The 14,281-nt window shown below is 36.9% G+C and overlaps 2 protein-coding genes across 2 annotated transcripts; one reads left to right on the forward strand and one right to left on the reverse strand.

The window, feature by feature from the left end:
* The first annotated feature begins 820 nt into the window (after positions 1-820).
* On the forward strand, positions 821-3,907 carry LOC128244331 (uncharacterized). Its single transcript, XM_052962346.1, has one exon. The coding sequence runs from the start codon at positions 821-823 to the stop codon at positions 3,905-3,907; it is 3,087 nt and encodes a 1,028-aa protein (XP_052818306.1).
* Positions 3,908-4,856: 949 nt separating this feature from the next.
* Positions 4,857-12,875, reverse strand: LOC128243399 (uncharacterized). Its single transcript, XM_052961156.1, has 8 exons — positions 12,484-12,875; positions 11,895-11,955; positions 9,566-9,751; positions 8,997-9,062; positions 8,534-8,641; positions 7,817-7,921; positions 6,073-6,177; positions 4,857-5,843 (listed from the first exon to the last, which is right to left on the reverse strand). Coding segments are annotated over exons 1-8 (1,509 nt in total). The 5' UTR covers positions 12,485-12,875; the 3' UTR covers positions 4,857-4,966.
* Between the last annotated feature and the right edge of the window lie 1,406 nt (positions 12,876-14,281).

Here is a 14,281-nt window from a genome sequence, read left to right on the forward strand (position 1 = left end):
GTGCGGTTCTGCCTAGATAACACCTAGATAACACACATTTTTAAATGAAAAACGGCTTTGTTGTTCGACTGACTTTTAACAGCATACATGAATATTAACCTTTTAAACCTTTTCACATTATATTCGGTAGGACAATAAATCTTTCTATTTTTTTATTGTATTTAGCAAGCGACCTATTCAAATACAGGGCACAGGTCATGCGCTGTGCTAGTGAAATGTTTAATATATAAAGTATACTTGTATGAATCGTCCGATTAGGCCAACCATTTTTTTGTTTCTACTAACATCTCAAGCAACGGCAGGTATGTAACAATACTTGTTTTCTACTTTCCTGTTTAAGCACTGAGTTTCTGTAACAAATCGCCCCATATAAGGGTATACCACTATTTTAGAAAACAACGATGATCAAATTTAACATGTTCACTCAAAAAGTACACATCTTTTAGAAAATTACAAAGAAATCCACACTACGGCAAAAAAGTGTAGGGGCCGGTCGGAAAAGGGGTCGATCAGGTTAGAAGAAACAAACAAATTTTATCTACGCCTTACACCTGCGTGACTATGATGGTTACTAACCTTTAATGTAAGGTCATGAATCCGTGCATGACCTGACATTAGGTTATAAATACAGTGCATATTCATCGAGTGCAGACAGTTTTACCTAAAAGGAAGGTTGAATACTGAGAGCTGAACATTGGATGGATGTTAACGGCCTAATTGTTTGTTGTGCTGATGCGCTTGATGTAAAATATAAATAAATAGTTTTATTTATTTTATTTATAGTATATTCAATTTCGGTAAACTTTCACTACGTTAAACTATGGCGCTTACACGGGTGATAATTGGAGTAGATGTTGGCGGGACGAACACAGACGCCGTTGTGATGGAGATGCGATCTGGTCAGCTGCACCTTCTGACCAAAGTCAAGACGGCAACGACAGCTGATGTTACTTCTGGTGTTAACCTTGCAATTCGGCAAGTGCTATTCAAAGCCAAAGCACAGTGTGAACGAATTGCAATACAACAGGTCAATATAGGAACTACTCACTTCATAAATGCTGTTGTGGAAGGGAAACATTTGGAAAATGTGGCTGTTATAAGACTATGCGGAACTGTATCTCATCAACTTCCTCCTTATAGCGACTTTGGAGAGCATTTACTACCTGCCGTACGAGGTAGCGTTTATATGGTGAATGGTGGGTACCAGTTTAATGGATCAGATATTACGGAAGTAAATGAAGATGAAATAAAAGAATGCATCAAGTCTTTAAAATTTAAAGGAGAAAAGAACGTCGTTGTTTCAGGAATTTTCTCTCCTGTCCGGTCAGACCAGGAAGAAATGGTTGCTGAGATTATCAAAAAGGAATTTCCAGAAGCTAGTGTTACTGCAAGCCATGACATTGGCAGAATTGGTTTGCTAGAAAGAGAGAATGCAGCAGTATTAAATGAATGCATTAAGCCTCTTTGCCGAAAGACAATCACTGGCTTCCGTTTAGCATTAAATGACCTTGGAATGAAATGTCCTCTGTTTCTGACGCAAAATGACGGCACTATTTTAAGCGAAGAACGGGCTCTGCGCTTCCCAGTATTTTGCTTTGCATCGGGCACGACAAACAGTATGAGAGGTGCAGCGTTCTTATCTGGAGTGAAGGAAGCAATGGTAGTTGACGTAGGCGGTACAAGTACAGACGTGGGTATACTTTTGAAAGGGTTCCCAAGAGAGGCATCAACCGAAGTGAAAATTGGAGGAATACGCACCAATTTTCGAATGCCAGATGTCATAAGCATTGGGCTTGGTGGTGGTTCCTATGTACAAACGGGGGTTAAGGAGGGAGAGGAATTTGTGATTGTTGGACCCCAAAGTGCTGGTTATAGAATAGAGCAGGAAGCGTTCGTTTTTGCTGAAACAAGTTCCGAAAACTGTAGTGTAACTGCTACAGACATAGCTGTTGCAGCTGGTCTTACAGAGGTTGGTGACAAACAGAACGTCGATGGTTTCAGTAAAGCGTTCGTACGGAAAGCTGTTGAAAAAATCAATGACTTAGTGTCAACATGTATCGACAAACTAAGGCTAAATAACAGGGATCTTCCACTAATTCTCGTCGGTGGAGGCAGCATAATAGTTGGAAAACAAACCAAATTTGGCGGCATTTCTAAAATAATTGTGCCAGATAACTTTGATGTAGCGAATGCTGTTGGTGCTGCAATGAGTCAGGTTTCAGCCTCTGTTGATAAGGTAGTGGATTATGACCAGTTTGTTGATCGCCAGGTTGTCTACGATAATGAGCATGAACCAACAGAAGAAACACGTAAACGGTTATTTCAGTCTGCACGCGAAAAAGCAATACAAGAAATAAAACAAAAACTCAAACGTGACGCAATCGCTAATGGCGCCCTGCCTAGTTCATTAGCTGTCGTTGAAATGGAAGATGTGGCTTTGACATACATACCGGGCAATGCTTCTAGGATAAAGATTAAGATAGTTGGAGAACTAGATATTTCAGATAACCTTGATGAACTGGTTATAACAGACACACCAATGAAAACTTTAGTGGACAAAACAAGTGAACAACAGAGCGAAAAGCAAAAGTATTCTACATCCGGTGTTGAATTGTCTGAGGTAGAACATTGTATTGCTATAGAAGAACCTTACATAGATGAAGAATCCGGAGAATGGATTTTGTCGGAATATGATGTTGCCTGCCTTGAAATCGGAGCTGGTATCATGGGTTGTGGTGGTGGTCTCAATCCGCACATTGGTAAATTGATTGCCCTGCAAGCACTACGAAACGGAAAGAAAATACGAGTTGTATCACCAAAACGATTCCTTAAAACAATTGATGCTGACAAAGATTTGATAGTACCACTTATTCTTATGGGGGCTCCGCTGATATATTACGAAAAGTTGATTTCCGGAAACGAAACGAGCGGCGCTTTGCAATGTTTGCAAGACCTGTATGACGTCGGAAGTTATAATACATCAACAGGAGCTCTTGAAAATCCTTGTCAAACTCATGTGAAAGGAAACCAAGACATTTCTTACATAGATGATTACACGTACTCTAACGGAAATAGTCGGAATACAACGGTAGGTGGTAAGCGAATCGTTGCAATTATGACAGTAGAGATAGGAGGGATGAACTGTCTGGATTCTCTTGTCGCTGGGGCTGAGTTGGGGCTACCGGTACTTGACTGTGACGGTATGGGGAGGGCGTTTCCTGAGATACAGATGTTCACTCCCTTTATATATGGTTGTAAGCCATATCCTGCGACATTGGCGGACGATAAGGGAAGGCGGGCTGTGGTATTAAACGTAGATAGTTCAAAAAGACTTGAAAATCATTTCAGAAACGTGTGTGTAGAAATGGGCTGTAGTGGCGGAGTTGTTATGTCACATTTGAAAAAAGACGAAGTTGAAAAGTACGCTGTAAAGCATACAATTAGCCACGCGTGGAGAATCGGTGATACTGTACTTAGAGCTCGGGCAGCACATGTGTCTCCTATACAGGCAGTTCTACAGGCCGAAAATGGGAAGTTTCTGTTATATGGTTTCAATCGAGGCAAGATCGTTATAGATGGATTAGACTCTTATGAGTGTCATTCATTCTCAATCGAGTTTCAAAACGAGTTTCTCATTGCTAGGGAACACTCACACGATGATACCAAAGTTCTTGCTTGCGTTCCTGACCTGATAACAATGATGGATGCGGACACGGCACAGCCGATACCGACCGAGGAAGTGCGCTTTGGAATGCGAGTTGCGGTAATCGCGATGCGAGTAGATCCCCTGATGTCTTCAGAGGAGGCGTTGAAAGTGGTCGGGCCTCAGGCGTTTGGTTTGAGTGACGATGTTAAATATGTGCCTCTCGGGGACTTTCAAGATAAGGGCTCAGTCACACCATCGTAAATATTTCAAAGCACTTACACATGTATTAACTTGCTTAATATGGTTCCTGATAAGAAATGAAAATTGTTTGTGTATTTAGGGTAAACTGTTGTACATGTATTCAAAGTGGTACATATGGGATTTATTGCGTGTTTATATGCTTTATCTTTTGTTTTCCTTGTTTGAAAATGTAACCTTATTCTCATTGACCAATATAACATTAGACATTTTTACATTTTGAAATACAAGACATTACACATTGCCGTCTGGCTTCTGTTAAATAGTATGTTCTACTTGATTTAATGCTTTGTACTAGACCATGGATGTCAGTAAATAAAAAAGCGTTGTTATAATATGTGTGTTGGAAGTAAGTGTATTGATTTCATATACAAATAGGTCTCTTTTCTCGCCTTCGCATGTTTTATTTAAAATGTGTATTGCTATTTTCTCTGCGTTCGTATGAATCCTAAGCTCTGTAAATAAAATTGAATTTCAATTATTGGTTATTTATCACCAACCTTTCTAAATTACGGGTTTATATCTGAATGCAAATGCGTTATTTGACGTGTACATGCACCATACATTCAGGAAATGTTCTCTGAGACCTTACCAAAGAAAGTATACCAGTGGTATTGTTAAATAAATGACCTAAACATTTGATACTATAACAAGCATGGACGATTCAGCGGCTAAGAATTCGGTCCATACTATGAAAAAAATGAAATTTGGAAAATTAAAAAAAACACACCTAAATTAACATTCTTAATGCCTAAAACAATTATGTTTGTTACTGGTTTTATGTCCTTACGAAAAAGAGTAGGTAGGTTGGATAATCTTTCTTTTTTAAACTTTTTGATAAGCTGTGTTGTCGAACATGCACTGCTCCGTCTGAGTAGGCAGATGTGTATTTTGCAATGTCATCATCCCCTACTTTAATGTTGTTTTCTACGTATGAACAACAACGAAGATATTAGTGGTGATGGAGTATTTTATTGCTAGGTGCCGGCAAGCATATAATTTAGATTCGAAGTTTTTAGTTCTGGTCATATTATTCGAATCGCGTTTGAGATAAACATTAATCTATTTTCCTGACGGTGAGAAAACTTTCACGTTGTTTTTGTATAAAGCTACATAGATTTTACAGTTTTTAAGATCAAAATGCATAGTTTGGACACCTTCTATACCGTCCATATCTGTGAGAATATTTTCGATTTTTTCAAAGTTTTTAGACACCAGCTGTATCAAATTCTTGCTATAACTGCTGACAAGAAAGCCCCCATCACTCGTGGAACAAACACCTTCAGGCTCTGTCATTTCTCTATCACTGTATACACCTAACACTTCGCCAGCTAAAGACAGTTTTGTGACCGTATTCTTTAAAGTATCAGAAACGAACACGAGATCTTCCGTATTCGAACAGCAAACGTAATGCGGACGTAGAAACATAGCCTCGCCGTTGTGAAATGAGAACGTTTTCAACGGAGTACCTTGCAGATCAATCAGTTCCACCTTTTCCGGGTCAACAAATGTTATTACCAGTGCTCGTAGCTTGTGAACGTAGTCAATGCCCCGACAATCACCATCGACTTTGAGAAATACTTCTTGATTCCTAGAGTCCAACGCAATGATTTGAACAAATTTCTTCAATTGCAAAGTCACTGCAATTTCATCATTGGGTAGAATTGTAACATCCCAGGGCGCGGCGCATAGTCTGAAATATCTTACAATACTGTTGTTCTGGATGTCTACAATTTTGACGGCGCTGTTGTTGCAATCGGCCACAGCCATCGTGGTAGGGGTGACAAGCACACATCCTGTGATTCTACAGCTATTTTCATCCATTGGGGACTGGACTAGAACTTCCTCTGTCATGCTGAACTTTAGTTTCGCCATATCTGCTGCCGATGAGAATTTTTTCATTGATCGGAAATGTCTTGATGTGCGAGAGGACCTGTTTCTACAATATGCAAGTAATGTTTCAATTATACGAAGCATTAGATTACATAACTGTGTTCATCTAAACGGTCATTTATGTGGAATAAAGATTGTGCTTTAAGTATTATAACACACTACAGTCAATTCTATTTGTATTAAAGATCTACAGTTTATTATAAATGATGATATCATGGCACAGTTTGAAATTGGAATGATCTATTAAATGTTTACAAATTATTCTTTGTTGTTACCTTTCCAACTCTTTGCTCAGATGTGCGACAGTTTTGCTCGCCTCGGCCAGATCTTTAGCTCTCTGTGTGCTTTCATTTTTCAAGGTTTCAATCTCATTCTCCTGACTGCAAGAGTATGTTATTTTTATATAGATATATATATATATATATATATACAGTCTAACCCCGTTGGCTCGAACTCGCTTGGCTCGAATTCCTCGTTAGCTCGAACTAGACGTAAAGGACCGATTACTTTATATTGTAGAAAAACAATCCCGCTTGGCTCGAATTTTCCGTGGCTCGAGGTAGTTTGCCGTTCCGTGGGAGTTCGACCCAACGGGGTTCGACTGTATAATGGAATCTAAAATGACATGCCTGGGAGCCAGAATTCATTCTGAGAGAGTTAATTTTCAGGTGAAGGTTTGGGTGGTTTTTTTATTTCATTTAAATGCATCATCGTGTTCAACTCATTTCATTTTAATAATCACTACTAAACAAAATGCATATGATTTTGGTACAGATAAAAATAATTAGCGATATTTTGACGCTTTTTTAACTGGGGAATGTGTGGCTAGGTAGCTATTAATTCTAAAAACACATTATATCACATTTATATGGGCTAATATTTTTTATCTGTATGTAAATCATATGGGGTTTTTATCTTTAAAGTAAAATGAGTAAAACGTGAAAATGCATTAAAATTAAAATATATATATACTTATGGCCAAAAGTCTTGTCCGATCAACAAAATCTACAATATCTGTTATGTTTTATATCGCACACTCATAAATTTGGTATCGATAGAAAGAGGACATTAATATGCATTCAATGAAAACAGAATTTTGGAATTTGAGCCATTACTGCCGGTACAGTAATGTGTTGTAAATTGGCATTTAGGATTTGCAAGGCACAAATGAAACCCATCCGGACACGACTTTTGGCCATGAGTATATATATATATATATATATATATTTGCATCAACCTTTATTGTGTTCTTTGAGGCACACGCACGCACACACTCACATGCGACAACGTTTGTTTTATTAAAGTAATTATATTGAGTTCCCTCATAACGATTGTAACAAACTTATACGTTATGTTTGTACAAGACAAAGTGTTTGTAATCTGGCACCACATTGTATATCCCTTGTATTCTGTAAAGATATTTAAAGTAACTTCCTCTTTTCCGTGATAAGAGACATATTTTATACATATACGGCTATAAAAAAAATACACAACCATTTTATTTCCGCCGCTAGAGACAAAGCCATCCTTTTTTCGTAGTAGTATTATTGAGCATATATTAACACTGTTAACTAATTGTATTTATTCTCATACTGTCATGTATATATGAACAGAGTGTAAGAAAGATGTTTGTATTGTATTGACAACGAATAAATGGAAATTCCATGAAGATGAAAATAAATTGTATTAATTAATATTGGCTTGGAACGGTAATAAATTATTAGTTCGCAAAAGGAGCTAAGCAGTTTATTTGTAATGAACTTCACCTTTACCCCCATTATTTCCAAATCAATCATTTCATAAACATGCGCAAATATTTTCGAAATGATATATACAAACGATGAAATCATGAGTTGATATTTTCTATTTCAATCGACGATCTGTTGAAGTAGGAGAAGTTCTGAGTAATATCTACAGATAAGGAATTCGACTAGCTTTATCTCATACATCGATGATGTCTTGAAAACCTATGGCAGTCATTTATCTATCCAGAAAATGTAGAAATATGTGAAACTCCACCTGGCTGTTCGATCTTCTAAGATTTCTCTCGTGTGATTAAGATCACCCAGCTCTTGGCAAAGTCTCTCGTAGTCGCTCTGTAGAGCCTCAAGAATCGTGATCAGTCTACAAAACACATTAAAAAGAGGTTTAATCCATGATATTGTTATCAACACAAATAGTTATGTGGGATTCAAGTGTGTTTAAACAGTGCAATGGGGGGATATTTTTTGTTGATTATTTTTGGAAAAAAAATTGGGATTTTATTTTTGATCAGATGGTCATATTTATGCTGAAATAGCGAGTTTTCGGCCTCTGGATGTCTATTTTACTATGAGTAATTCTGAACAATAAGTTTAAGATATACAATGCTGTCTTCGAGTTGCTTGCAAAAAAATCCAAAAATTTACCTTTCTCACTCAGAGTCAGATTTTTAGTTCATAATAATTTCTTTTAGCTCCGAAGTGACCAAAGCTGACAGCTTATAGAATCATGCTCGAGTCCATTACCTGGGTAGAAACAAGTGCCCCTGCTGGGGATCGAGCTCACAACCTCTAGGAAAGAGGGGACATCTATACCACTAGACCACTCACCCTCATCTATACAGAACTAAGAGTTTCGTTGGCCAAAATTAGGAAGTATGTGAGAAGCTAATTATGCATTTATTTCTTCAAACATCTAATGTTGACACTAGATTTTTAAAAAGAAAATTGGTCAAAGAATTCGGTAACGTATTACCTTATGATTGTGTCCTTTTCCTCCATGACGGAGGTGTCGTTCTGCTGGGTGAGGAGACGCTTTCTGTCTATCAGGTACCTTCTCACGTCACATGACTCGCTCAGAATCCTGCATAAATCAACATGATCGTGTGGTTTTGGAGTTCATAACAATTAAACACACGTATTGTTAACGTGCCGCGTAACTTTGTTTTACTTATAAGAAAAAATATATATTAAGAAAAATATTTTGTGGTACATATTCGTGAACAATTTATACGTAAACATAACATACTAGATATACGTAAACATAACATACTAGATATACATCAAAATAACATACTAGATATACATCAAAATAACATACTAGATATACATCAACATAACATATTAGATATACGTCAACATAACATAGTAGATATATATCAGCATAGCATTCTATATATACATCAACATAACTTTATCCGGCCTTGGAACTGTTATACCTATTTTCTGTTCTTACTGCCGAGGCATTGTCCTCTCTAGTCCTCGAGCTGCTACGCTTGGCGCATCTAGAAAATTGTATGTAATTGAATGCTTTATATAAAAATAGAACCGTTTTCACTGACGGTTTAACCGCTATACCCACTTGCGTACCGAAAGAGTTGACCTACTGAACAATGGGCAATTTTGAGTGACCAACCTCTTCAGTACCGTTTACTCCTTAAAATATCTTAAAGACGTACAATATAAGTTATTATTTCTTTTCAATGCATTACTATGTTGAACTCCCTTGACTTAAAGATAAAACAAATAAATAATATGATTTAGGTACATATTTAAAATATAAGTCCTTATAAATGTGTTTTTAATTAATAGCAACATGGCCAACAATTCCCCAATTAAAAAAGGGTCAAACATCGCTAATATTTTTTATTGTGCGCCTTTAACCCGCGTATCAAAAAGGGTCGGGATGTTAAAGCCCCTTCATAAGCTGTTCATCCCATTTATTAGTATTTATCTCCGTGTTTATTTTCTACATAACTTCTTTAAGAAACCAAAAAGGACCACGTACAACTTTGGGTGTAATGGTGGCGCTTGTCCTAACTGCTGGGTGGAGAGTCTGATCACTTCAGGTGGCGATTCATGGGAGCCGTTTGAGCTGGGCAAGGACGGGGCTCCGGGGGAACTTGGCGGCGACAGAGAACCAGTGTAGGTGCCGTTTGGGGATGGCGGCAGCATCGTCTCCTCGTCCGAGACCCTGGAGTGATACGTAGGTCATGATAAAATATCATTGCTGTGAATGTGCAAGTCATGTAATATACATCACGACAATTTCGTTCCTCGTTATGCCCATAATATATACATAAAAAATAAGGGTGCATGTTTTCGATGTTTTTGACAATTTGATGGTTATACGTCTCCTGGGCGTAACTAAAGTAATCTTAAAACTGTATAAACGTCACAAAAGATTAATCATTGATATTTTATTTCCTCAACCTGGTGTTCATCTTTGATTCTGGCTAATGTTAAATTCACACAAATATGTTGCAAAATAAGAATCTATGGCACTAAGATACTCTCAAATTACGACTACAATCTTTATTAAAACGCCCCTAGGGCTTCGAGTCAGTCCGAAATGTGCAGACGCACAAATAAATATTTGTCAAAACATTAAAAATAACAATAGAGTAGCTAGAATTTAAGAAGTCAGTGACGGCTTTATTCAATGGTTGTTTGTCCCTTTTCAGCCATCTGTAATCTACGACTGAATAACAGAGATATGGAACATTTATTTTGTATTGCTTGTGCACGCACAGGCTAAGCACACGAACAAGATTCGTAGAATCTTCGTGAATGTGTTTAATCGAAATATCGTTCGCAGCAGACTCTTATCTCCGAAATATGTTTGGTTTAACCAATATTTATATAATGTATACGATTTCTCATCAGAAATGTTTATGCAAATAAAAACGAAATGAAAAATGACGAAAATCAAAAAAGTGGATACTTGAACATAATGAATGAGCCTCTTACAGCATTTAGAATTAAGTGAACATGCGTATTCTCAATCTCTATCAATATAAATAATACAATGAAAACTACAGTGACACGCCCAGTACAGTGTATGTATACCACGTGATAAATTACTACGTATGATACGTCGGAAGGCAACATTTTGCTTAAAATGAAGACTTAAATCGAAGATAACGTTTCATTCACTACACCATTTTATATAAAAAAAAGTGCCGTCTATGCCACCTAAGGAGCCCCGCCTTCGTTTTATTACCGGAATAATGTTTTGACAGTGCCCCGTCAGACGGTCGTATCATGAAAAGTTTTGTCCAAGTGTTTTAAGAAACGAAACTCTCAATCAAACTCTGGTAAAAGGCCAAAGGCGTGGCTCCGTAAGCGGCACAGACTTCGGCATGTTTCATTTAAAATGGTGAAGAAATGAAAGTTATCTTTGTTTAAAGCCTTCATTCGACGCAAAATGTTGCCTTCCGACGTAGCCCTTATGACGTAATTTATCACGTGGTATACACACACTGCGCCAGTAGTCAATCATTCAAATATAAACCTTGTTTAGATGTACAAGGTAAAGGCATTATTCCGGTAATAAAACGAAGGCGGGGCTCCTTAGGTGGCATAGACGGCCCTTTTTTATATAAAATGGTGTAGTGAATGAAATGTTATCTTCGATTTAAGTCTTCATTTTAAGCAAAATGTTGCCTTCCGACGTAGCATACGTAGTAATTTATCACGTGGTATACACACACTGCGCCAGTAGTCAAACATTCAAATATAAACCTTGTTTAGATGTACAAGGTAAGGGCCAAAACGACTCTGAACGAAAAACACCACCAACAGACCACACACTCATCTTAATAATTTTAAATAAAGGGATTACCGCTTTGGAACGGCCAGTGAAACGCAAATTCACTGGAAAACGAATTTACTGGGGGATTTAAACCAGGGGTGGTATTCAATATTTAGCTTGAGTAATACTTAAGGTCATACATCATTGACTTCATTCACTGAATAGGTCCGTTACTTATATCACGCAATCCGATTAGCTACATCGTTCTTAGATAATAAGGACCAGTAATTAATACCACCCCTGATCATGTATTCGTAATGAGGCACGTGTTAAAACATTAAGAATAAAGTATTCGTACCATATAACGACCATGGAACAACATATGTATAAAAGAAACAAGCAGTCTATTGATAAATAAGTACCGACAATAATATATACATGCTCTTGTCGAACCGTTTAAGTTTTATGTAATAGGTTAGTACTATTCCGAGCATAGAGCGTTATACCATGTTATTCATCTACATTAGATTACTCAATTATATATCATAATCAGGAATAGGCTGGTATGTTAATTTATACATACTTTGGTCTCGAAGCAACTCCGATTTCCCCACATTTACAAATGTTTCCAAGAACTTTAAGCACTGAAAATATACCATTTAATACATACATTAATAACCAAATAATTGGTACAATATAGTTGCTACAACTTAACAGACAATTTAAATGATAAAAATGATGCAAAAAGCTACTTAAAAAGCTACGATGAAAACGAATTTAAAAAAAAATACATATACATGTATAATAAATTTTGAGTGATAAGCAGTTAACTACAAACTAAATAATGCATTTATGGAAAATATTAATCATTGACAAAAAGATTGTAACCGTGTATTTAACAGCTGAAAAGGCACACATATTAAATGACTGGTGAGTCCTAAAAGATTTCCAGTGGTAGAAATACCGTGTTTTCTGCACCCTTTTTTAAAATTAAACACGATTTCCTTCATAAGAACCATTGTTTTCGATATTTATTCATCGTTTTTGGTAAATTAAAAAATTGTATTAATTGTGGTACTACTTATTTTGGAGAAAGAGTGCATCTTTAAGAACTTTATTGGTACGTGCTCGAATATTTCTTCTTTCATAAATACGAAATATGTAAAACTTACTTCTGCTCCGTATGATGTATTACAATCCACTCATTCTGCAATAAACCCGGCACATTCTGCTATTATTATTGTTCTCCAGGTTCCAAGCATTCATGATACAAACTGTTTCTGCCGTATGCTGGTGCTGTAAATGTCAAAACCTATGTAGGTATTATTACGCGTCCTTGGTAACATAATGTAGACAAAAAAATATAAATTCCAGAACAGGTTTCATTTGTGTACATTCAAAACACTTGTATGTAGAAAAGATGGCACCTTTTGAAAATAAAACCATCAGGTATATTTGCCAATGTTTTATTCTTTAACAAATCGAAACACTCATTTTCCAGGTATTTTTCAAGAAATATCGAGATTCCGTCGAACAGAAAGTCTCCTGATGCGAAGGCATGTTTTAGATAAAGTGATAGATATGTTACTGTAAAGCTGGGACGTGCTTGTGGTGGGAAAAAAGCAGAGAAAAAACACAACATATCTAGCTTGATAGCGAGATTCATTCATGAGAGTAGTTTTTTGGTTTTATATGTCGGTTGAAGGGTAGAGGGTGTAACTCTACTTTTTGGTACGCAATATTCATTGGAGATTTGATGAGTACTTATGAGAGTGGAAAGAGGTATGCAGAAACTCACTATAGTGCAGTATTCGGTATGCGGATTTTCAAACGCGTCAGTTATTTTTTGGTACGCAGGATTTGGGTAGGGTATAAATGAGTGTTCGGTACGCAAGGGGGACGGGGTTACAAACACAGGGTACATTCATGGAAACAGCCATTCACAATGACGAAGTGTTACAAACATTATATCGTCTTGAATGCCGTTAGTAGTATTTTTGAACTTTGTTATTTTTTATAAATGTTTGGACATGTAAGAGGTTTTTAGCACCAGAACTGGTTTAAACCCCCAGTAAACTCGTCTCCTAGTGTTTCATTGACCATTCCAAGGCGGTAATCCCATCATTTGTTGATAAAGCTTTTTATTGATACATTTTCCCAATTCATTTCTTTAAAAAGAATTATCATTTTTTCAGATTTTGAAGAAATCTGGCAGTCCACCATCTTGGAATGGGATTATTTGGATTGAAGATGCATTATGGGACAGGAAGTAGGAGTTAACGGACTGTTAAGCATTTAACGCTGCCGTTAGTTAACGTCAGCGTTAAATTGCATAGAGCAACTCATATTTAACAGAGCGTTAAGTAACGCCCCGTTAGGGAACTAACGGACTGTTAAGGTAACGTAGCGTTATATTTAACAGAGGATTTGAGCAACTGGCCCCAGGTCTGTTTGTGGTGTCTATACTATCGTGTGTTCCGTTCAGCGTCATTTGGTCCTTTTATCACGTGGTTCTACACAGGGTTTATATTTGAATGTTTGACTACTAGGCTTGTCCCGGGGGTAATCATTGGGCTGAGTATTCAGATTTTTTTGTTTAAAACGTTGTTAACAGAATCGTTGTTAATTTTAAAAGGTGAACTATTTTATAACATGCTCATGTCTTTGGATAAAATATTTTAAGCTGTAACAGGTTTATCGAACCTTGTTATTAAGACCGCAAAAGTGTCCATTTTAGTTCCATGGCAATAACGATTTGACAGTTAACAATGATCGTATTAACTGCCTTGATAACTTTACAAAGTTCTGAACAATCGGCCCGATGTATAAATGCTGTACAGACAATGAATGTGAGAAACAATTCTGTATTGATAAGCATTGATTCGATTATTAAAGGGACGCTCATGTTTTGAACAATGCATTTTTCCATGACGAAATAAAGTGTGGCAAATCATTGGGAATGCTTAAACT

This window comes from Mya arenaria, chromosome 8 (assembly GCF_026914265.1).
Source record: "Mya arenaria isolate MELC-2E11 chromosome 8, ASM2691426v1".
NCBI lineage: Eukaryota > Metazoa > Mollusca > Bivalvia > Myida > Myidae > Mya > Mya arenaria.